Below are 26,416 nucleotides of genomic sequence, written 5' to 3' on the forward strand. Positions count from 1 at the left end.
ATACGTGTGTTCACCCCGAGAAGGACTACCATGACTGTGAAACCTTGTGCGGGCAGTTGTGTGTGCACGCATGTATGTGCTGACTTTTTTTCTCCAATCGATTTTGGCTCGCTGTCTTTCTGATTTTGATAAGTGAAACTACACCATACATACAATATTTCTACTTTATATAGGCTGTGTATTTATCATATCATTCCTGCTTTTACTATATGTTAGTGTTATTTTAGGTTTTATGTGTTATTTGGTTTGATTTGGTAGGTTATTTTTTGGGTCTGGGAACACTCAGAAATTTTTCCCATATAAATTAATGGTAATTGCTTCTTCGCTTTACGATATTTCAGCTTACAAATGGTTTCATAGGAACGCTCTACCTTCGGGTAGCGGGGGAAAGCTGTACTCTGCAAAAGTCTTGCACACCCGAGCTATATGTGTCCGAGACTTCAGCACAGTACTGCTCCAGCTGCAACTGCACCTTTTTATGGCTGATACACCAGTAGATAATATGCTTCCAATGAATTCTGATCTTTCAATTATTTGCAGGAGTCTCCAAGTACAAAGGGCAATAGTTGCTACTGGTAAATGTTCTATTCTACCACACCACCGCCCCCACCAACTTCAAGGGGTCCCAAAAGTGCTGTGAGAGCTTAGGAGCTTACAACCATAAGGAAGGCATCATCTCACTATGACCACGTATTTCCCTGAAAATGGAGTCAAATGGATTGGGTGGTGAAGAAGGCTTTTGGCACACTGTCAGGGCACTGAGTATATAAATTGGGATTGTACACTGCAACACATTATTGAGGCTACGCTAGTGTGTTCAGCTTAAGTCACACTACTTATATGAATGACACCGTTCAGCTGGAAGAACATAGAACATAACAGCACAGTGCAGGCCCTTCGGCCCACAATGTTATGCCAACCACAACATCATTTACAAAGATGTTCTCAGGACTCAAGGAAAAAAAGTACAGGAGGCTCAGGTCTCTCACCACCTGGTTCAGGAACAGTTATTACCCCTCATCCATCAGGCTCTTGAATGGGGGGGGGGAGAGATAACTTCACTTACCCCATCATTTAACTGCTCCCACAACCAATGGACTCAACTTTCAAGGTCTCTTCAGCTCATAATCTCCATATTTATTGCTTGTTTATGTACTATTATCTTTTTCTTCCTTTTTGTATCTGCACAGTTTGTTGTCTTTTGCATACTGGTTGTCCACCCTGTTGGTGTGGTCTTTCATTGATTTATATTATTTTATTATGGTTATGGGCTTTATTGTGTATGGCCACAAGAAAATTTATCTCAGGGTTGCACACAGTGACATATATATACTTTGAAACTAAATTTACTTTGCACTTTGAATTGGATTATAGGGATTTGGACAGGTTCAGATTTTGTATAAAGTTACAAGAAACATGGCTGAATGCATGAATGCAGAGAGTCGTTTCCCGGTGCTGAGGAATTACAAACTAAAGGGCAGAGATGTCAGGAGAAAGGGGAAAGATTTAGCAGGATACTGTGGAGCAGTATCTGGTTTATCACAGCGCTGAAGTTCAGCGACTACTTGCTGGTGGCCACTGAAACAAAGAAAGCAACTAAATACTTTCCTATTCGCACTTTTTCCAGTAAACAGTGCCCTGCGGCTTCCTTGTCAGAGTTGAGCTGAATCACCTGTATGACCGGGCATTTTTTTGCAGTGTGGGCTGGAGTCTGGTACAATTGTAGCATGCCGGTGCCAGAGTTGCTGGAGTGGACTTGGAGGCATTTCGATGCGGCAGAGCTGAGGCAAGATGAAGCTGAGGAAAGATCTGAGGTTTAAGAGCCGAGCCCCATTGGAAAGACTGGGTACTGGGTGAATCGAGGCAGCAGTGCCCGATTCTGAGGGTGTATCAAAGTGGCAAAGAGGAAGGAAAAACCCAAGGTTTAGATGATTTAAGACCGGGCCTGATTTAAACAATCAGGGTCGGAGGCAAGGGATGGTCTGATGGGGCTCGCTGCTCCACAGGGTTTGCCCATCTCTGTCTGGACTGAGGCTGTGGCCTGCAACTAGGGGACTTCTGATCAGCTGCAGTGATGCCTGGCCACGTGAACTTCAGTTCAGAACGCTGTTGCCTAGCTTTTACTGTTCGCATGATTTGGTTTTTTTTAAACCCTCTTTCTGCACACAGGATGTTTGACAGTGTTCTTTTGCTTGAAATGGATTCTACTGGGTTTCTTTGAAGCTTGTATAAAGTATACATACCCTGCTGATAAATGTACTTTGAACTTCAGACACAGTGGTACGTAGGCAGAACACTCCCACAGGAAGTGGTTGAACCAGATACAATAACAACATTGGGAAAAAAATCTAGACCAGCACATGTATACAGGACACAGGAAAATGGGACGAGCTTACATTGGCACCTTGGATGTGTTGTACCGAAGGCACTGTTTCTGTACGGTACGACTCTATCACTATTAAGCACAAGTAAATTTGAATTCTGCATGATTTACTGACAGCTGGCTGCTCTGTACCGCTAACACTCTTGTTCCTTCAGGTACTGCTGGAACTTTGCTCACTCGCAGAACGAGTTAAGTCAGGGAACCCTGCTTAGGATCAAATGGATTTATTACACATTCATTCACTGGCAGCCAGTTGCAGAATGCATAAACTTTTCACTGAAGTACAGGGAGCACTCCATGGCTAATTATATATACTATGACCCAGTAAGAGTTCCACACAGAATGATTTTGAGAATTAATCAATCCTTCTATAATAGTTAGGAATATTCAGTTTGAACAGGGAGAGACAATGTTCTCTACAAGAGATAGAAACTGATATCCCAAATCACATATGTTCACAAATGCAGAAGGACTGAAAGGCAAGCTGAGACAAAGACATCCTATAGAAAACATTCATTATGCAAGATTATTCAAACAAAATCTAATCAGAGATCAATTAGTCAAATGGAGTTACGTGAAAGCTAGTCTACAAATTAACGAACAAGCTGTCAGATACAAATATTTATAATGGTCATTCATTACTGAAGAAAAGGGAAAATGTTACAGAGCAGGAAGTGTGTTTCCAAAGGAAAGATTGGCTACAATTCAGAAGCACTGACGTTCCAAGCTTTCCGGTCACAATTTTACTGACTCAGGCAATATATTCCCAAGAAAGACGAACAGTTTTCCCATCAGTAGGGAACAAAATGAGTCAAATTTGTCTCAATCACCCATTTTGGCCTGTTACAGTCTGTCTGATCTCAGACAGAGAGAGGCTGACCAGCAGGAATGCTGTCCCAAAACCCTTCTGGCACCAGTCTCTCAGAGGACACGGGGCAGGCCAATTCCATTCAATCCACACCGAGTAAGACTGTCATCAAATGGCAGTAAGATTACTGGCAACAAAACTGCCCCATTTGTGAACACACCTCCAAACACATCCAATTTTTATTTATAATAAGTGCTTTTAGCTTAACATCTCAGAAAGTGCAATTCCCCTATAAAACACCATCTGGCTGTTAGTGTGGTGAGCAGAGACCTGTAACAGATACAATATCCACTGGGAACATTTTTTTAATCTACAAAAATGAAGCTAATCAATGCAATCTTACCTGCAGAACAAAGGAAAACCTCTGGGAACATCTGCCCATTTCTTATCAAAATTAACAGGGTACATAAGATTATTACAGAATTTTTGAATTTCAATTAATTCCCCCCACCCCTGGGCCTTTCTCTTTAGATCTGAACCCCCCCCCCCACCCAAATCACTTATTTTCAAAACCCTTCCCTTATCTGGTTCTATCTTCTCTTCAACCCTCCTTTATCTGGTTCCACATCAGATTCCAGCATCTGCAACCTGTGATGTTTCCATTTACCACATTCCCATCTGTCCCTACCTTCTCCCCCTTACCCTCAACCATTTTATTCTGCTCCCCTTGTTTCTCCCTCATGCAACAACTCCCAACTCCACCGCTGTCTCCCCTTCACCCCACCAACCTGGATCCATCTGTCCGTCAAACCTTTCTTCTCCTGCTTCCCCACCATTGCCTGTCCAGTCCTGCTTCCCACCTCCATCTCACTTCTTTACATTAGCTCCCACCCCTGACGCAGGGTCTCAACCCAAAACATTAATCAACCCCTTGCTTCCACAGATGTTGCCAACCCACTTAGTTCTACTAGTAGACTTAAGATGTATATACTGTAAGTTTTGAATGTGAAGTGAATTACTATTTATCACCAATATCAATGCTCAACTATTTAACAGCCATGGATGGTTAAATACCTGTTGTGTTTGGTGCTCCTGAGATGGTTTTATAATAGCTGAGCTGGTAGCAGCAGGACCTTTCACTGAACTGCCCAGTTGTGAAGAGGAATTAGCAGCAGCACCAGCCAAACACAGCTCCTTCTTGCACTCCAGCTTCTGGTCACCATTCTTCTCCTTCCCTGGGGTGGCCTCTTTTCCTTTGTGTTTCTGGACAGATTCCTTCTCTCTCAAAAGCTTGCCTGAACCATTCAAAACTGGGAAGGAGGAGAAAGAACACACACACAGAGAAGTGAGGAATCAATCAGCCATGTTATAAACCAGAGACATCCTCTCGGTGATGCTCTACAACCTTCAGAGAACACAAACCGGCCATCACTTTGCCACGTATGAATCAACCATTTGTGAAAGAACGATTAATTCATCCAACCAAAATACTACGGTGGCTTTTTATATTCAGCCTTGAACTGGAGCTTACCAAGTGATACTTAAAATAATTTGGAGAATTCAGAGTCACTTTTCCAGCACTGCACTTCTTCCCACAGCCATCAGCCCTCTGACTGGCCTTCTGTGCTCCCTCTTTCTCTACCCCACCGACATTAACACAATGTGAAGCCACCTCATCCCACTCACTGACACCACATTCACTTCTCTCATTATGACATCCATAGTGGCCTCCTCTGCTTCTTGTGATATATTTAATTTTTCTGTTCTTTCCAAAGCAATTTAGTTTGGTTTCCACATTAGAGGCAGTTTATTACAGCAGCATGATAATATTAAATTTGACTGCACTTTAAGTGCATGGAAGAAGCTTCACACACTTAATTGTACATAATTAGAGAAACTGGGTGTGGTGTCACATTACAAAAACCTGCCTCCAAACACAAAGCCATCTGATCTAATTCGCATTCGCACGCACAGTAAATAATGACAGCTGGCATATTTTAGGTTTCACTATGAGGTCCTCCATCAGTGAGGGTCGACCATGGATACTGTGCCCCAGCTGTGTAAGTGATACACAAGCCAGGGCAATATGGAGAGCAAGCTGTTGCTCATGTAGCAAGCTCCCCCTTCTCCATGCAGCTGAATAACCTAAAGGAATGGCAGAGACCGATACAGTTTGGCACCTGCAGTGTTGCAGGAGTTACCAGTGTTGAACTCCACATAGGACAGCCCAGGGACTTCAACTCAGTATTTTTCCTTGGCATTTACTCTTGGATCCTTCCCCATCAGTGGGTATCACTGCAAGGCAACAGAGGTTTGAGATCAGAGTTTTCCTTCTCCTAGATGAGCTTCTCCTCCAAGAGGACCACAACCTTGCCGTGGTTTAGAGGCTTGTGTGGCTCAATGACCCAGAGAGCTAAGTTAGCTGGAGTCAGAGTATGCTTTGGCCCTTGGTAGGATCACCCATACCAAACTGGTCAAAGGGTAGAGGACAGACTAAGAGTGGTCCAACTGGTCCTCCAGGTTTGGGGATTCAGCTCAGGGCTAACAACCCTGACTGGTAAAACAAAGTTGCTACAGAAACAGCAATGAAGAATCCTTCTACAACTGAGTGCAACAGTATTCCTGGGTCTCCACGGAGAATTTGCATGACTGACAGTGGTGAAAACCAACAGGAGGCTACTGACACGATGAAGGAAGCCCTGAACACTGCCAGAGATGGAGGATCTTCACTGCTGCCCTAAACGCAGTGGCATAACAGGCAACAAGTGAAATAAGCTCCTAACCACGACTGACAAGCTTCATTTGCCCAAAGCAACTGATTTTAAGGTGCCAATAACCCGACATTGCCCCTTCTCCTGTCAGTAGAAACTGTTCCCCTGGGCTTGGTACCTAAGCCACACATAAAGGCCAGGAAGAGCTGGACTTGGTTGCCAGAGGCTGTTTGAGATGCCGGCCATTGGGAGCTTTTAATAGGTAGAAGGGGTTTATCCCCACTATGACAACCTTAAGAAACCTAGATTTTTACAAATGGTCATTAATCAGATATTATCCTGAATTCAGGAAGTGCCAGCTGGTTGCTTGCTGATTGAGTATGAGGTAAATGCTAGCTGGTTTAGTGTCAGCTGGTTAAGTGGCTAACAACCTGGCCTTTGCTATTCAGGTCTTTGCCTACTACTGTTAACCAACACTGTCATTTTAAAGTTGGGGAGAGTCAAAGAAATCATGAGATATTGAACCACAGTCATATCACAGTCTGGGCACAGGGTTTCCTGACGATGGCCACACAGTTCTCTACATGACAGCTGTTTAGCAAAGAGATCCAACACCGATGAGCCAGTTGTCTTACAGACCCAGCCCAGCACCCAAACTACATCAAACTAACAGCTGTTTTCAGAAGCTGTTAAAACACAGTACAAAATGAAGGGCAGAGAACCAACTCACCAACTACAACTACATTAATGATCTGGATGATGGGGTGGTAAATTGGATTAGTAAGTGTGTAGATGATACTAAGGTAGCTTGCGTTGGGGATAATGAAGTAGGTTTTCAAAGCTTGCAGAGAGATTTAGGCCAGTTAGAAGAGTGGGCTGAAAGATGGCAGATGGAGTTTAATGCTGATAAGTGTGAGGTGCTACATTTTGGTAGGACTAATCAAAATAGGACATACATGGTAAATGGTAGGGCATTGAGGAATGCAGTAGAACAGAGTAATCTTGGAATAGTGGTGCATAGTTCCCTGAAGGTGGAATCTCATGTGGATAGGGTGGTGAAGAAAGCTTTTGGTATGCTGGCCTTTATAAATCAGAGCATTGAATATAGGAATTAGGATGTAATGTTAAAATTGTACAAGGCCAAATTTGGAATATTGTGTACAGTTCTGGTCACCGAATTATAGGAAAGATGTCAACAAAATAGTGAGTGTACAGAGATGATTTACTAAAATGTTACCTGGGTTTCAGCACCTAAGTTACAGAGAAAGGTTGAACAAGTTAGGTCTTTATTCTTTAGAGCGTAGAAAGTTGAGGGGGGACTTGATAGTGGTATTTAAAATTATGAGGGGGATAGACAGAGTTGACATGGATAGGCTTTTTCCATTGAGAGTAGGGGAGATTCAAGCAAGAGGACATTTGTTGAGAGTTAGGGGGCAAAAGCTTAAGGGTAACACGAGGGGGTAATTTCTTTACTCAGAGAGTGGTAGCTGTGTGGAACGAGTTTCCAGTAGAAGTGGTAGAGACAGGTTCGATATTGTCATTTTTTTTTTTTAATTGGATAGGTATATGGACAAGAAAGGAATGGAGGGTTATGGCCTCAGTGCAGGTCGGTGGGACTAGGTGAGAGTCAGCGTTCTAAAAGGCACAGACTAGAAGGGCCGAGATGGCCTGTTTCCGTGCTGTAATTGTTATATAGTTATGTGGTTACAGGCCAGTCACCCTGAGGACAGCGTGAGATTATTAACTAGAGCACAACTGGAAAATGTGGTTTCATAAACAAAACCAGAACAGATTTGCTTTGGTTAAATATTGAGTAAGCTGGTCCAGTCCTTTGATGAGCAATGCAAGGAACGGGCAAGGACAGCAATGCTAAACTATATTTAGATTTTGAAAAAAAGAGTTCAATAATGTAACACAGAATTAATTTATCATCTTAAAGAAAGGAAAGGAAAGGGTAATTGCACCGAGGATACAAGATTGGTCCAAAAAATGGAAACTGGAGAATTGAGGAGAGAGCAAGGGATATAATGAATGAGACAGAGATCACAATAACAGATAGAGAGACAAAAACAAGGTACATGTGAGGGAACTAAGAAATAGGCCAAAAGGAAAGACTCAAAAGGGAAGTAATCACTGCTGATGCCCTGGGCTTAGAGATGAAGCAGTGAGCTTACACACAAGGAATGACGTAAAGATGCAGTAAGGAGTGGCTGGCGAGAAGGAATTTAATCTAAGAGGGCTGGGACCTTCATGGCAAGTGGAAATTAAACTTGCTTGCTGTAGGGTACTTATGTAACCAACACCGGTTTGACAGGTGTTAGAGGTGTGTTTAAAAGGGGGATAGAGGCAAAGTTGGCAATGGAAGCAGGGAACTAATGAATGCAGAACCTTGGGCAAAGTGTGAATGCCAGCAAGAACCAGATAACGTGACAAGTTACAGACACGCCAGCCCAGGCTCACCAATAATATTGAGCGTATTTCTCAAATAAAACTGCAGACAATGAGTTTGGAAGGTAGATGAATGGAAAAGCTGAAAGTAAGTGACATGGGGATACAGCTTTGGTAAATACCATTTACTTCAACATAAAAGCACACATAAATAACTTAGAGGAGCACAGGCAGAGGTAGACCACTAGAATTAGGAATTCCTCTTTGTTGCTGAGGTGTGGCTTCAAGAATGTAATGCTGGAGCTGGCCAAGTAGATCATGCAGACAAGAGTAGAGAGCAAGAGACAGACAGACAGATAGAAGATCAAAGATTAAGAAAGGTTACATAAAGGACATTCAGTCAAACATCATGGCTACTTAAACAGAAAGCTGGAGCTCAGGGCATTCAATAAACATTTAGGTCTGAATAAATACAATGTTTGCATAAGCATTATGTTCTCTTTGAGGATAAATGTTTCATTTCTAAAAGAAACAAAGCCACTGCATTTGGCTTAGCAAAGGAGTTTCGAACCATTTGCTTTCAGGGCCTCTCCTGTATTATTGAAATTTCACACATCTCAGGATGAGCCCATCCATACCTGTGCTGTCAATCCTTACTGTCCACACTCAATGCCACTTCACACAGGCCTCAGGCAACAAGAAAAAGTCATTTTGTGCTTTCCAGTCAGAGTGTGATTGCTTCATTATCAAACGATAGAAACATAAACCAAGACCGAAGAATCCGGCAGAAGCTCTGCATCGAGGATGCGTGGCTATGTGGTGTATCCTGTCTTAAGTGATCCAGATCACAGCCATCGCTCTATGGGGAGAGCTCACTGCAATTGAAGATGGTTTGCAATATTAAGCCTGAGGTCCAGACAAGACCATGGAACTAAAATTGAGGGAAGTGGGACAAAACAATGGAGACGCCAACCAGTTGCTAACCACTTGAGTTTTCTTCCTGACAGTGAAGAGAACTTTTGTACGAGTCTAAAAAGTGATTTTTTTTATTTGAAAAGAAACAAAATGTTTAAATTGAATTACCATTAAAACTTTATAATCACATTTTTGAATATATAATTTATTGATTCTAATTCTAAGAACACCAATTAGCCACTTACATACAAATGGAGAAAAACGCAAGTTCTAACTTCAGAAAAACTAAGGTACAGAGGTCACTCTTCATGAGTGCCCAAACATTATTCTAAATAGCCAAACTGCACAAATGGACACTCATTTCCCAAACTGTCCACAATAAAACATCAAAGCCTGACTTGTTCTATGCATAGATTATCATAGGTAAAATAAGTCAAAACTTAACAACCTTTGAAGGCTCCTTAGCATCAACTGATTATAGTGGCAGTCATCCTTCCAACCAGAGTTACATGCAATACGAAGTTACTAGTTCCAGTAAGTTAAAAGTGAACCTACCATGACCATTGAGGACTTGTTTACCCTGCACTTTCCCCTTTCGCGGTGTTGACTGGCATGAAGATGAAGCATTGTTTGTAGGTGTTTTGACATCTTCACACTCATCGTCCTCTTCTACTTCATCAATGTCATCCTGGGAACTTCCAAAATACATCATGTTGTTCGGCAGAGCAGGGGAGCCTAAACGTATGCAAAACAAAGTAACTTTAACTTTCCTTGCCATGTTCAGTTCACATTAAATGGCAAACGAAGAATGACAGCAACTTTGGCATTGCATTAACCATTTGCAACTGAACACACCAAAGTGTGGGAATTGCAGAGGAGAAAAATCAATACAATGTAATGGATAACATTGGACACCAAGCACAAGAGATGATTCAGATGGGAAGCAAAGATATATCAGCAAAAGTAATTATTCCTACAATCCATTTTTCTCCCTAGGTAGGATTTTTAACCTTTGAGTTAAAATACTGCAAAGTTGTTATGGCTACCACAGAAGCAGAAAACTCAGCAAGTTTTAACTGAGGTAAGGATTCAATTTTTTAAGCTTTTGCAGGTCCTCCCTGCTTACAAACACCCGACTTTCGTACAGCTCATACGTACTGATGAGCATTTGGGAGGCTGACAGGATGCATTTGCTGGCTGCTGCAGGCTTCAGGCATCTTCTGTCGTGTGGGAGCTCACTTCACAGCCGCATTTCCAACTTGCAACTGTTCAAGTTATGAACAGCTCACAGGAACAGGACCCTGCCATAACCTGGGGAGAGCCTGTACTTCTTAATTCATTTCATGGTATATTCAATTTAAAAAAACAAAGAAAAAGATGGATCAATTTTTCGTCTCAATCAAGTCAATGGGTAATAACAACAATCCCAAGTTCAACATCATTATACCTTCACAATTGACATTGCACAAGGCCAACACCTTCAACTGAAAAGTATATCCCATTAACAGAAAGGATTGATCATGTGTGGAACCTAGGACATAGAAAGGTATAGCCCAAGAAAAAGCATTGTGCCAAACTAATTAAGCTGCTTGCACATGGACCATGTCCCTCCATTTACTGCATATCCACAGGCTTATCTGAGTGTTTCTTCATTGGTCTCTGCTGTAGCTGCTTCCATCAGCACCCATGACAAAGCATTCCAAGCACCTTCCACTCTGTGAAATAAAAAACCCTGCCTGAACATATCCTTTGAACTTACTCCCTCCCAAGTTAATTGCATGCCTCCTAGTATTAGAAATTTAAATCTTTGGAAAAAGATACCAGCTATCTATCAATGTCTCTCATAGCTCTTATAAACCTCTATTTGGTCTCCCCTCAACCTCTGACACTCCAAGAAAATGACCCCAGGTTGTTCAACCTCCTCCTATGTCACCTGCCCTCTAATCTAGGCAACATCCTGGTCAGTCTCTTCTGCAGCCTTTTCAAAGCCTCCACGTACTTCCTGCAAAGGGGTGAACCAAAGTGAATGCAATACTTCCCATGTACGCAATATCTTCTGTTTTATAAAGCTACAACTTCCTGACTCTTGAACTCAGTGCCTCAACTAATGAAAGCAAGCATGTCATATTTCTTCTTTACAGCACTATCAACTTGTGCAGCCACTTTCAGGGACCTATGTATTTGGACACCAAGATCCCTCAGTACAGCGATACGGTTAATGATCCTTCGATTAACTCTGTACATTTCCTTTACATCTCATCTCCCAAATTGTGGCACAGTAGCGAAGGGGTTAGTGCAATATTATTGCAGCACCAGCAGTCACTGATCAGGGGTTCAATTCCTGCAGCCATCTGTAAGGAGTTTGGAAGTTCGCCCCGTGACCTCATGGGTTTCCTCGCTGCTCTGATTTCCTCCCACAGTTCAAAGAGGTACGGGACATGCTAGAAGAGCCGTGATCCTTGCATAATCCTTGTTGAGTTGATTTGACAGAAACAACTCATTTCACTCTATGTTCTGATGTACATGTAACAAATAAAGTTAATCTCTCTTTAAAACCCCACACTTGCCCAGATTAAAATCTGCCATTTCTCTGCCCATATCTACAACTGACCTATATCCTTTGGCAGCCCTCTTCATTACCACAATGGCAGCAATCATTACAGACTTATTTGTCTATATGAGCATTGTACAATCCAGGTAGGTGCAGAAAGTGACTAAAAGTGTATGCTTGCTACAAAAGAAGAACAATAACCCATTATGTTTTTAGGATGGGTTAAACTACAAACAATTCAACCGCCAAACGGAATGCATGTAAGTAGGTTAGTATCATAGCAACAGAGTACACTTTCACCTGGGGAATAAGCATTGCATTGATGATGCAGGCCAAGGTTTGGAGTCACAGAATATTGCCTTAAATAAAAACAATGCAAGCATGGTGAAAATACGAAAAAAGGCCGCAAGATATAGAAGTTGCTCATGCTGGCATTAAGCTAATGAGCAGAGGAGTACGTGTTGAGTTACTGAACTGTGTATTTAAAAATATTACAGACAAAAAGTTAAATGCTTATATTTGATTATGATGCCAAAACTGAAGATTCAGCGAATAATTAAGAACCAGATATGGAAAGAATCAAATCTTCAGAGATATTACAAATATATCAAATATATTAAATATAAATTACAAATATGTTATTTTTTTAGTTCTTAGACTGTGTTCAGTTCTGGTCACCTCATTACAGGAAGGATGTGGATGCTATAAAGATAGAGTGCAGAGGAGATTTACGAGGATGTTGCCTGGATTGGAGAGCATGTCTTATAAGAAGCTGAATGAACTTGGCCTTTTCTCCTTGGAATGATGGAAGATGAGAGGTGGCCTGATAGAGGTGTGTAAGATGATGAGAGGCATTGATCGTGTGGATAGTCAGAGGCTTTTTCCCAAGGCTGAAATTGCTAACACAAGGGGCATAATTTAAAGGTGCTTGGAAGCAGGTACACAGGAGATATCAGGGGTAAGTTTTTCCATGCACTGCACTGGTGGGTGTGTGGAATGTACTGCCAGTGAAGGTGGTAGAGGCAGATACAATAGTGTCTTTTAAGAGACTATCAGGTACTTGGAGCATAGAGAAATAGAGGGCTACATAGTAGGGAAATTCTAGGCAGCTTCTAGAGTAGGTTACATGTTCGGCACAACAGTGTGGGCTGAAGGGCCTGTAATGCGGTGTAGATTTTTTATGTTCTATTGGACTAAATTGTTAATTTGCCTTGGAAGCATGAAAGCATTAAAGAAATGGGATGATTCTGAGGAACACACAAAGACATAACTGTTATGTCTTCTGACTTCACAACATTAAACTAATTTAAAAAAGACATGAACATCCAAAATGTGAGTCTAACTTTGCTTTTAAGAGAGGCGTGCATATATCACATGATAGCATCATGACGGATAAAATTCAGTTTTTTTTTAAACATACAATGCAGAATGAATTATTTAAGTGAACAAGAATGCTTAATCAAACAATATATTTACAACAGTACTCAGATACTACGGAAATATTAAATACATTACAATAATGAGGACTGGATCTGTGAAAAACAGTCTTGCTGTCAAGTAATCTTTATGCTAAAATATCTGAGATTTTAAAACTAAAACTTTAACAGCAATTTTATGACATCTTTAATAAAGTAGAAGAACCCAATTCATTCAACAGTACTTGCATCATATTCAGTACATATTGGTACAGCTATCTGAAAGCTTATGTAAAGTGGTAATTGTTAGGATGTGAGGGGAAAAGAGGGATAGAGAGGGACTGTTGAAGAGAGGGTTACCAGCACTTTGCACTCGGGCAACTCAAGTAATAATAAACAGCAGCCATGCACTGAAAAGCCAGGATGTGCAGAAAGGTCAGAATCAGAGGACCTCTGAGATCTCACTGACTTCATAGGTTGTTCTACAGAGTCAAGATCCCAGATACAAAGACCACTTATAACCACAAGGGTCTGGGGTTAGTATAAGAGAAAATTATTTTAGGATCAATATCTGCATTACCTATCCATCCCAGTAAAGTAGCATTTTTTCCCCCAAAGATTATCATGTGTTTGGGATTCAATTTGTTCCCCTTCCACTGTGGCAACCAATCCAAACTCACATAGTGACTCAGGGAGACTCAGGGCAGAAAGTATCAAAACCGGAGCAATGTAGAGAACAGAATTATTACATCACTGCCATCCAGGACAAGAATAGAAATGGAATTTCTAGCACTTTCAGATGCAGAAGACTATACAAGGGCAAAACAAACAATACTTCAATATCTCCAGCACATTTTGGACAGAGATAGAAGGGAAGAGAAAAGATGATTTACAAGTGTCATGGGAAAAGCACTAAAGGACAAACATAACTCCACATATTATGGAGGATGATTTGTTGTGTAAACATGCAGGAAACTTTACTGCTCCATAAACACAGCTGAGAACACTTGGGATTTCTCTCAGTGTCTCCAGTAATGTATAGAAGTTGCCAGGCCTCTGGGGATAAGGGTGTGATCTCTGGGTCACATTGAGAAGGAAGACAATTATTTCAAGAGGAGGAGTTGTGGAGACAGCTGCTGTAGACTTGGGATGTCTGATGACAGGGGGGAGCTGAGAAGCCCTCAAGATCCAATGTGGCAAAATCTCCAGAATAATAACTCCTGTATGATAGAGTTTTACAACCAAGAAAAAGGGAGTGTTAACTTAACGCACCAGAATACCAGAAGTCTTTGGGCCTATGTCTCTAAGCCAATGTGACGGAGTCCAGAAGGATGAAGGGATGGGTGCTGGAGTGAGGAATGTCATTGAAAATTCTGAACACAGAAAGGACTGGAAGGTTTGGAGAGGACGTTTCCATTAGTAGGAAGGCTCAAGATCCAACTGCACAGACTCAGAATAAAGGAACATCTCTGTAATACTGAGAGGGCCGTGGAAGCAAATCATTGGGTGCATTTAAGACAGAGACTGAAATTTTCAATTATGGGATTAAGGGGAGAAAGCTGAAAAATGGAGTTGAAAAATAAGGGGTCAGGAATGAATGGCAAATTAGGGCCAAAATGCCTAATTGTATTCCTAGTCTTATAGAGTTAAAATGAAAGTGAAATTTCCAACAGTTCTATGCTGGAATGACAACGCACCAATGGAAAGCTGATCTTTTGGGGTCAGAGATTAAGCTATTAATTAGAATAACTTGGGAACTTTTTTTTTAAAAAAAGCAAGTGAGAACATTTCATGAAATCATGCAATTCTCATGACTTCCACAGGTTCTGTTAGAGAAGATTACAACAGCGAGCAGCACTTTTTTCCTCAGCAATATTTTCATTGTTTTTTTTAAAATCAAGAAAGCATAGTACAAAGGAGGTTTGTGCAGTGCATAACAAATGTAACAAATGTACAATTCACATCTATGTAAGAGATGCACCCATAGTACAAGCATGCTTTGGTTGCCTCCCTGCCCTGACCTACCCCTCCCAATTCCCATCTCCAAACCATCATCGCATTAGCAAACAGGGTTAAACAGAATTGTTATCCCAACAGAGCTGCATTGGTACAGAGAAGGTGTATTTTCCTAACACATAAACTGTTGTATGTATCTTTATTAATATATCAGCTGCAGAGAATCTACCCAAACTTGTACTAGTATCAGTAGCTACCATTGCACTACTAATAGTAGCTACTAATGGTAGGCTCCATTGTGTGTTATGTAACATCATGACTGCCAAACAGGAAGATTCAAAACTGCACCTCCGAGTTACTGCAGACCAGTAGTGGCCCCAGAATTACAGCAGTTTCACACCAATGCACATTTCTCAGTTTTACCACTAATATCAATTCAGGGGACCAACAGTAGTTCAATAATGATAGCAAACCAGGAATTTACAAAGATGTCTCCAAGTAGATGAAGCTTTGCATTCTGCATTTTCCCAGCTGTAAAATGTTCCTTCATTTTTGATCAGATTTCCCTTATTAATATACAGGTTTCCCCCGCTAGCTGAATGTAGAGCATTCCTATGAAACAGTTCATAAGCCGGAATGTTGTAAAGTGAATAAGCAATTACCATTTATTTATACGGGGTAAATTTGTGAGTCTTCCCAGACCCAAAAAATAACCTACAAAATCATGCCAAATAACACATAAAACCCAAAATAACAGTAACATATAGTAAAAGCAGGAATTATATGATAAATACACAGCCTATATAAAGTAGAAATACTTTTCTGCAATCATTGCAGCACTGTCTAGCGTAGCATATAATCTCACTACGTAGCAGAAGCAGTCTCTCCAATAACCTTTAAGCTATGAAGCTGCCAAATCATACCAAATAACACATAAAAATACACAGCCTATATAAAGTAGAAATAATGTATGTACAGTGTAGTTTCACTTACTGAAATCAGGAAGACAGCGAGCACACTGATGATGATGATGTGTTAGGCTGAGTCGTTGGAGGTTGGGGTGCTCAGCAATTTTTTCCAATAAATTGCAGTTTCATTACAGTTAAACATTTATACGAATAACCACCTTCTGTAATTATTTTCTTCAGTTCTGCCGGGAACTTTTCGGCAGCTTCAGTATCAGCTGAAGCACTCTCTCCAGTAAACTTTAAGCTATGAAGAGGACCTTGCCTCAGAAACCGATCAAACCACCAATGACCACCTTTAAAATCCACTTTCGCAACACTTTCATCACCATCGTCCAGTGCTTTCTGTTTCAGCTTATTAAAAAGACTGACTGATTTCTCCTTAGGTATAAGATAACTTAACCGAACACCACACTTTGTACACCCATCAATCCACTCAAGCAATTTCCATTTTATCCATTATTGGATGCCGACTACGAGAGACCACTTTGCTACGAGCAGAACCAACCGTAACATCTGCAGCTTTCAAGATTCTTTCTCTCTGCATATAAACAGTGCGAATGGTGGACGCAGGCAAGTTCAATGCAGACAATGTCCTTACTTCGTTCACCACAATCAAAAGCTTAGTCATGTCTAGTTTTACACTAAGTGTAACACCCTTACCTTTTAGGTTTTTCCGATACCTTAGAACTCATCTTGCTAACAGATGCACAAAATAAATCAACATAAAGCACAGATGCTCACAGGCACACGTTTAAGCAATGCCGGCTAGAATGCAGTTCCGGGGGAGGAGTTTGGCTGCTCGGGGCATGCGCTGCCTTTTATCGTAACAGTGAAAACACCTTCTGTTAGCGAAAACAGGTAACTAATGTAGGTCTTTCGTAACAGCAAGGTGTGGTAAAGCGAATGTTCGAAAAACAGGGGCCACCTGTAATCAATCAGAAGGCTTCACAAATGCATTACCAACACAAAAACTAGCCATACACTGTCAGAGGTACTCCCTTTAACCCAGCCTCCCTTGCCTCATTCTCTCTATAACTTGTCTTTTCTTTTCAGATTCTGACGAGTTGGCCTCAACCTGAACCTGGGTAAAAAAAATTAAATCAAACTCTGAGAAAGAGATAACATTGCATCAGAAGATGTAGAATCCTTGTAGGTAGAGTTAAGAAAAAGACTCTGGTGGAAGCCTCTGAACAGTCGACAGGATGTGGTCTATAAATTACAGCAGGAGATAGTAAACCATGTCAAAAACCAGATCAGTCATGGAGGATTTCAACAGGCAGATAGATTGGGAAAATCAAGTTGACGCTGGATCCCAAGAGAGAGAAACTGTGGAATGATCACGAGATGGCTTTTTGGAGCAGCTTGTGGATGAGCCCACTGAGGGATCAGCAATTCTGGATTGGATGCTGCATAGTAAACCGGATATGATTAGGGAGCTTAAGGTAAAGGAACCCTTACAAAATAATGATCAGAATATGATAGAATTCATCCTGCAGTTTGAGACGGAGAAGGAAATATCTGTATCACAGTGAAGTAAAGTAGAGGCATGAAAAAGGAGCTGGCCAAAATTGATTGGAAAGGGACACGAGTAGTGATGACAGCAGAGCAGCAATGGCTGGAGTTTCTGGAAGCAATTTGGAAAGCACAGGATAGACGCATCCCAAAAAAGAAGCAGTGTCCTAAAGTCAGGATGATGTAACTGCGGCTAGCAGGATAAGTCAAAGCCAACATAAAAGCAAAGAGAGGGCATACAATCGAGCAAAAATTAGTGGGGAAATTAGAAGATTGGGGATTTTTTTTAAACACCAACAGAAGGCAAATAAAAAGATGAAAGATGAATAATATCACAAATGATAAAATTATTTTGTAGATATCTAAAAAGTAAATCAGAGGCAAGAGTAGATATTGGACCATTGGAAAATGACACTGCAGAGACAACAACAGGGGACAAGGAAAGGGCAGATGAACTGAAGTATTTTGCATCAGTCTTCACTGTGCATGGCACTAGTAGTGTGCCAGAAGTTTGAGACTGTAAGGAGCAGAAGTGACTGCAGTTGTTATGATTAGGGAGATATGCTGGGGAAACTGAAAGATCTGAAGATCGATAAGTCACCTGAACAGATGATGGAGGAATGATCTTTCAAGAATCAATAGATTCTGCCATGGTTCCGGAGGACTGGAAAATTGCAAATGTAACCTGACTTTATGTGTCTTTTTTTATAGGGTAGGACACCTCTACAACCCACAGCCCCAATCTCCTCGCATTGAATGGAACACCTGACTCCAAATAGCTTTTGTAAAAGACATTACATCAGAGGTTCACATCTTTTTTAAACCTAGACTGTGATTGTTTAAATAGTGTACAGTCGGCCCTCTTTATCCGCAGAAACCGCATGCGTGGATTCAACCAACCGCGGATCGGGAAAACCCGGAAGTTCTCTCTCCAGCACTCGTTATTTGAGCATGTACAAACTATTTTTTCTTATCATTATTCCCTAAACAATACAGTATACCAACTATTTACATAGTATTTACATTGTATTAGGTATTATAAGTAATCTAGAGATGATTTAAAAGTACAGGCAGTCCCCGGGTTATGAATGAGTTCTGTTCCTGAGTCCATCTTTAAGTCGGATTTGAAGTCAGAACAGGTATATCCAGTATTATTTAGCATCAGTTACTCAAACATTTTTCTTAGCATATAGTATATATTTTACCTTTCTATGCATATAAAACACTTAAGAAACATTCATATTTCAATAATTAAACCACTGCGTTGCTCAGTAATAATTGTAGCTTTCATCGGGGCAGGGCCTTTCACATGCTCCATTAAAATTGTTCTGATTGTTGACCGACTGTAGTTTAATGCTTTTCCAATGACTAATGGCGTTTCACCTCTTTCCAATCGCTTTATTACTTCCACCTTATTTTCCAATCGTGATCATGATTATTTTCATGAACAGAAACACTGTGGATTCAGAGCTGCACCGTCAGGTCCTAATGTCCACCTCACTAAGCATGTTAAATAAAGTCCGGGGTTCTGCTGGGTCCTAAAGACCACCATACTGAGCCAGGTTAAATAAGGGACTTGAACATCCACGATTTTTGATATCCGCGGGGGGTCTCGGAACCAATCCCCCGCGGATAAGGAGGGTCAACTGTACTTCGTATTGATGAGAAGTACTACAAGTGTAGGCAGTTTAAGCAGATTGTGACTTAGAAGATCAGACCATATTTTATGAATAATTAATGCAGAAAACCAGTTAAATGCAAAGGGTTCATAAACTATTTCTTGCAACTGTACATCGTTGGACTATGAGAGGAAACCGCAGCATCCAGAGGAACACAGATGGTCACAGGGAGAACGTACAAACTTTTTACAGGCAGAGGCAGGATTGAACCAGGTCACCATATTGTATTGTGCTACCATTACACTACCGTGTCACCATGATGTATGTCATTCACGTAATGAATTATGTAAACAAAGAATAATCAAATATATTTACAATATTACTCAAATATTACTGAAATGTACAACACTCTTCTCTGCTTAGCTATAAACTCCAACTCATTATATAATGCATCTCAACTTATGTACATATATATTATACTATATAATACAACTACTATATAGGCATCCACAGCATACTAAGTTTCAAATTGTCCCATTCATCCTTAAAGATTTGACTGCTGTGGGATAACGTCTTTCCTGGGTTTCGGGGGGCGGGGGTCTTCACTCTCCTCGGCATAAGAGACTCGTGGCTGTGAAACAATCTCAGGTCTGGGGCATCATCCGCGGTGGTTGTAGGAGTTGACCCTGGGACCTCAGGAAGTGGTTCTGACAGCTCTGGCCTCCTTTCTTATCCAACAATTCACTCTCCTCAACTGATCGATGTTTCATTGCAAGAAGGCGCACAGTGTATTGGCCTTCATCAATCGTGGAATTGAATTTAGAAGCTGAGAGGTAATGTTGCAGCTATATAGGACCCTGGTCAGACCCCACTTGGAGTACTGTGCTCAGTTCTGGTCACCTCACTACAGGAAGGATGTGGAAGCCATAGAAAGGGTGTAGAGGAGATTTACAAGGATGTTGCCTGGACTGGGGAGCATGCCTTAAGAGAATAGGTTGAGTGAACTCGGCCTTTTCTCCTTGGTGAGACGGAGGATGAGGGGTGACCTGATAGAGGTGTATAAGATGATGAGAGGCATTGATTGTGTGAATAGTCAGAGGCTTTTTCCCAGGGCTGAAATGGTTGTCATAAGAGGACACAGGTTTAAAGTGCTGGGGAGTAGCTACAGAGGAGATGTCAGGGGTAAGTTGTTTTTTTTTACTCATCGAGAGTGGTGAGTGCATGGAATGGGCTGCCAGCAACGGTGGAGGAGGCGGATACGATAGGGTCTTTTAAGAGGCTTTTAGATAGGTACATAGAGCTTAGTAAAATAGAGGGCTATGGGTAAGCCTAGTAATTTCTATGGTTGGGACATGTTCGGCACAACTTTGTGGGCCGAAGGGCCTGTATTGTGCTGTAGGTTTTCTATGTTTCTATGTTTTTATGGCCACAGGCTGGAAGTGAGCATCCTAACAGTGGTGAGACGAGTTTAGAATGGAGCTATAAAATTTAAAACCGGGGGGGGGGGGGGGGGGGGGGGGGTGCATGACCATATCTTCATGAAAATGAAGACATAATTACACAAGAAAGTGAAAAATACATTCCTCAAGCAGAGGTACTGACAACAAGAGCTAGGATGTTACACTGCATTTGCGCAAAATATTGGTTAGACTGCACTTGTACAATTCTGGTCAAACTACATGGAATGGCAAAGGTTATTACTAACCATATGGGGTATTCATTACCACAAACAGAAATACAATTCAATGTTTAGCAAGTGCAGTGTGCAACGGTGGTGGAGGCGGATACAATAGGGTCTTTTAAGAGACTTTTGGATAGGTACGTGGAGCTTAGAAAAATAGAGGGCTATGGGTAACCCTAGTAATTTCTAAGGTTGGGACATGCTCGGCACAACTTTGTGGGCCGAAAGGCCTGTATTGTGCTGTAGGTTTCCTATGTTTCAATGTCACCTCCAGATGACATCAGACGCAATCTCCATTGTATAGGAGTGTGGTCCAGTTTGGTCCTTAATTTTTCTAAGTACCCACTTTTGATCACCTCTGCATTTATGCTGCTGTTGTTAGTGGAACACCCTTCTGTGGATTCAAAATGGACACCAGTGGCTGATGATCAGTAATGAGGGTAACCTCTCCCCAGAACTGGGTGAAAAACATTTACACCCCAAACCAGACTTAAGGCCTCTCTGTCAATCTGTGCTTAATTTTCTCTGCAGCAGTAAGGGAATGTGTGGCAAAAACTATGGGGCGTTCACTTCCATCACTCATAACCTGTGACATGACTGCACATATCATGTAAGGTGAGGCATCACAGACAAGCTTCACAGAATGATGTGGATCATAACATGTGAGTACAGTGTGTGTTATCACCATTTGTTTTGCCTTTTGGAAAGCCACCTCGAACTTTGCCCATTGCCATTTCTTCCCAATCTGTAGTAATGATTTCAAGGAGTGTGGAGCACAGTAGCCAAATTACTGTAGCAGGAAACTGTTATAGTAATTGACAAATCCTAAAAAAAGAACAACAGCCATGACATATCCTTTGACCTTGGGGCATCCATCACTGCTTGAATTTTTACAGCACACTCATGTAGTTCTTATGTGTCAATGGTGTGACCACAGTAAGCGATGCTTGGTTTAAAGAATTCACACTTGTTGCATCATGCTGAGCCCATAATCTTCTAACCTTTTTAACACTGTCTTGAGATTTTGGAGATGATCCTTGTCCTCCTCACCAGTAGCAATGATGTCATCCAGGTAACACTGAGCACCTGGCAGCCTTACAGCACCTAATCCATAGCTTTCTGCCAGAGTGCAGGTGCAGATGCTACTTTAAAAATAAATCTGTTATGGCAAGAAACCCTTATGTGAGTGTTTATGGACTCTTCTTCTATTTCCACCTGTAGGTAGGCCTCAGCCAAGTCCACTTCGCTATAGTGTTTCACTCCAGAAAAGTTTGTAAATATATCCTCCATCCTGGGCAGAGGGTGTTGATCTTGTTGCAGTACTGGTTTGATGGTGACCTTAAAATCACCACAGATCCTGGTAGACCCATCTTTGGCTACTGGGACTACTGACATTGCCCATGGGCTCCACTCAACCTTGGAAAGGATTTCTTCAGCATCCACGCAATATGCTCACTAGCTGCTTTATTAAGGATGGTGTAAGGAACCAGACGGGCTTTGTAAGACTTAGGTGTGGTATTTTCCTTTAACACTATTTTTTCCCCTTAATATATTTGATTACTAATGCCATCCTTGAACACTGTCGTCACATCATCCAGTACCTTTCTTAATTCACTTTCAATTAACCCTACAGCAGGGAATGTGACATGCAAATGGATAATCTCCAATCAAGTTGTAGTTGTCTAGGCTAATAACGGCCCCACAATGCTAGTCATCTGCTTTGACCACATACAATCCCAATGTAACTTTGTGATTATTGTGTTTCATTGTTACAATATCAGCCCGTAGGAGTTATCTTTTCTCCAGCACAAGTTCTTAATTGGATTTCTGCAGGCTTCAGTTCAATATCTTTGAATTCATTTTTTGAATAAGTTCAAACTTATTTTGTGGAATGACTAAAACAGCGAGCCCTTGTCCAATTCCATTTTAATTAATTCTCCATTCACTTCTGGTGTAAGCAATATTGCTTGTCACGTGTTAGCTTTCACATGGTAAATCTCAAGGCTACTCAGTCCTGTGTCACTCTCATCACTATCCGATTTTTTCATCAATAGCAGGCAGATTAATGCTCCACTTCAAATTACAACTTGACTTTTTAGCCTTTACTTCTTCCCTGTGCAGTCCATTTATTTTTGTCTGCCAAACATGCTATTTGTACGTGTCCTACTTGCATTTTCTGCAAGTTTCACCTTTATACTTGTATTGGTCTGATGAATGCGAGTCCCTGCCACAAATATAACACGATTTGTTTGCCCAGACTAGTTTCTGTTTAGACATTACAAATTTGTTAATGCACGCTTTCATTCCTGACTGCAACCCAACTGGATCTCTGGCTGCCATTTCTATTGATACAGAGATTTGAACTGCAGGTTTTAAATGCTAGGTGTGCTTCAGTTAGGAGCTGTTTTGAATGCTTCCTTGTAAGATACCATAAACTAAACAATCCCTCAGTGTATCAGTAAGCCCATAACTGAACTGGCAATGTTCAATTTCTTCAATTCAGCCACGTGTGCTGAAATGGACTCCCCTTCCTTTTGATTACGCTCATGCAACCTAAAGCATTCTGCAATCAACAATGATTGTTTCTAAATGTTCCTGCATTACTTTCATAAAATCAAAAAAACTCATTTTGGCCAGTTTAGTTGGAGCAGCTGAAGCTCTAAGCAACCTGTATGCTGTTTGACCTACTGCACTCTGTAATACTAGCACTCACTTTTAATTGGCTATTTCATTTGCTTCAAAATACTGCTCAATTCGTTCAATATATATCACCCAGTTATCTTTTATGCTATCAAATGTATCGATCTTTCCAATGCAGCCAGTTATTTCTGCTTTTTTTAAATTTACTATCATCACCCAGTACTCATGGTTTACAAATCCGTGAATTTCATCCATTTTCAGATTTTTTTAAAATTCTCTCTCCCCTTGTGAAGAAAAAGTGCTGCGCTTCAACAGATAGGTAGTCATCTCTGGTTTGTTTTAAAACTTACTCATTGCCACTGTTTTGCTTTGTAACTTCAAAATGTAAAACTAATCAAAAGAAGAACACAGGACGAGGGATAACTTTTGTCCTTCAGCTTTATTTTTAGTGAGGCAGCTAATAGGACATGGTGGCAAAATGACATATGCCATTCACATACTTTTACACATAACCGGCAATGTAAACAACAAAGAATAGTTAACCAAATATATTTACAAGATTACTCAAGTATTACTGAAATATTAAATACACAACAGAAATTAGGCAGCATCTGTCGAAGGAGGATGAGTTAATGTTCTCCGGTCCAGAACTGGAATGGATAATTAAATAAGTTAATTTCCAGTAGGAGGGAAGGTGGGGAAAGGATGAATAGAGCAAAGGAAATACCTCTGATAGGAGAGACCAAATGAATTAGTGGGGGCAATTACCATCTACAAAACTTCTGTATCTGTGCCATGTACCATAAGCGCCAAGGTAGTGGGACATGTCCAACAGAACAGTTGAAGGATCACAGATATCCAGTGGACATTGGCTGGAGGAGCTACACAGATAGGGAAGAATGAGGCTTGGAAAGATTTGAAGATCAGCGGGCATGTAGCAAATCTGACAAAGTGGGAACATTGTTTGACATAAAGGTAGCTCAAAATTACTTCAATAAACCTGCTGAAGTCAACTTGCACATTTTCAATTACTACTTCAGTAGATTTGGCAAGTCATTTCAGTTACAGGGAAATGAAGTTTAATAAATCATCTTTAATAAGCAAACAAGCTATATTGAAACTGATTAATAATGTCTCTCCTGTCTTGGGAACCAACATTCATTTCCTGTCACTATCACAGTGAAAACTCGTTTGATATGCTAGAAACCTACTTTAAGGTCTGAACAATGACAGCTAGATTATCACTGTAAAATCAAAATATATCACTAGGTAACATTCTAATTAGATGAACTCCTGAAGCTGAGATGTTCTAGTCCAGTTGTTGAAATTGCAGATAATGTAGCATTTAAAGACCAAGTAAAGCAAAAGGAAAAAAATGAAAATGTAAGAAATTGGATCCAGCATTATTAATTTTTTGTTACAGACTCCCAAAACCCTGTGCAACTAATAGATTCTTTCAGAAATCCAACTGAGTAGTGTGGGAGGAGAAGAATGTAGAACATTTTCAAAGTGTCATCAAACTCAGCATGGTAGCACAGTTAATGGGGATCTGCCTTGACCCTGGAATTCACTCCTGGCCTCTAGAGCAATGTGCAAACCTCATACACATTCTCCCTGTGACAAAATGGGTTACCACTGGGTGATCCAGCTTTCTCCCCCCCCCCCCCCCCACCACCACCCACACATCCCAAAGACCCATAGACTGGTAGATCAATTGGCTGCTGTAAAACTGACTGTGCATCAAGTTAAATGGCAGAAGCTGAGGGGAGGTGATAATAGTATGGGAAAGAATAAAAATGAGATTACTGTAGGATCAGTGTAAATAGGTGGTAGTTGCTGCGGATGTAATGAGTCGAAGGGTTTGTTTTTCGATTGTATCCCTCTATAATTTCAATGTGTGGCGCGTGACCAAGTAGTAAAGGCGTTGGACTAGCGATCTGAAGGTTGTGAGTTCGAGCCCCAGCCGAGGCAGTATGTTGTATCCTTGAGCAAGGCACTTAACTACACATTGCTCCAGTCCACCCATCTGGAAATGGGTATCGGCAAAACTGCTGGGAGTTAACCTCATGATGGGGGGGGGGGGGGGGGGGGGGAGAGGAGTCTCATACACCACAGAAACCAGCATAAGCACCGGTCTGATGAGCCTAAAGACTAGCTTTTAAAAAATAATTTCAATACTTTCTAATGTCTATTTAATCAACTTTGGTTGTGTTGGTCTTGAAGCCAGTTACCAGAAGCATTGATTCTTCAAAGCAAATAGGGCTCCAGCTTAACATTTTATATCTAAAGCAACAAGTGTGACATAGTCCATCTCTCCACATGCTTGAACAGATTGTGTGAGTTTAACTCCTGAAATAGGACTTGCACTGAAGTCTTGTGGCTCAGGAGACGACACCATGTGGTTGCACTGTTAACCACAGCCCTTCCCAAGAAATTACAGCCTTCAAGAAGCAAGAAATTACACAGTCACAAAGTAATATACAACATGAAAACAGGTCCTTCAGGCCACACCAACTGTCAACCACCAAAATGCACAAATGCTATATAATGGTATTCTTTATTCCCCCTGTTCAACGCTACCTGAATGCTGCCAATTGCTTTCAAACCAGGAGTACCTTACAATGGCCAACAAGCACATCTTTGAGACGAAGGAAACTGGAGCAACCCACCCTGTCTCAGGAAGAACATACAAAGTCCACACAGACAGCACCCTATGCCAGGATTGAGCCGATCACTGGAGCCATCACACAATAGCATTATCTGCTGCACCAGCAGTGCCGATGAAAGAAAATATCAGGCATGAAGTGAATTATTTTCATGTTCCTGTATATGCACAGTGGAGAGGCAATTGTGGAGTAAGGTTACTTTG

General features: G+C 41.1%; 1 protein-coding gene across 5 annotated transcripts in view; it reads right to left on the reverse strand.

The window, feature by feature from the left end:
- jarid2b (jumonji and AT-rich interaction domain containing 2b) overlaps nucleotides 1-26,416 on the reverse strand; it is a 352,517-nt gene that overhangs the window by 77,664 nt on the left and 248,437 nt on the right. For 4 of the 5 annotated variants that reach the window (XM_073023952.1, XM_073023955.1, XM_073023954.1 and 1 more), the window contains 2 exons: nucleotides 9,761-9,940; nucleotides 4,266-4,501 (listed from right to left, as the gene is read on the reverse strand). In XM_073023952.1, coding sequence (XP_072880053.1) covers nucleotides 4,266-4,501; nucleotides 9,761-9,940 — 416 coding nt within the window. Of the gene's footprint in view, nucleotides 1-4,265; nucleotides 4,502-9,760; nucleotides 9,941-16,755; nucleotides 16,842-26,416 lie in introns of those variants that run through there. The other variant, XM_073023956.1, reaches the window with a different exon arrangement.

This window comes from Hemitrygon akajei, chromosome 20 (genome assembly GCF_048418815.1).
Source record: "Hemitrygon akajei chromosome 20, sHemAka1.3, whole genome shotgun sequence".
NCBI classification, from domain to species: domain Eukaryota; kingdom Metazoa; phylum Chordata; class Chondrichthyes; order Myliobatiformes; family Dasyatidae; genus Hemitrygon; species Hemitrygon akajei.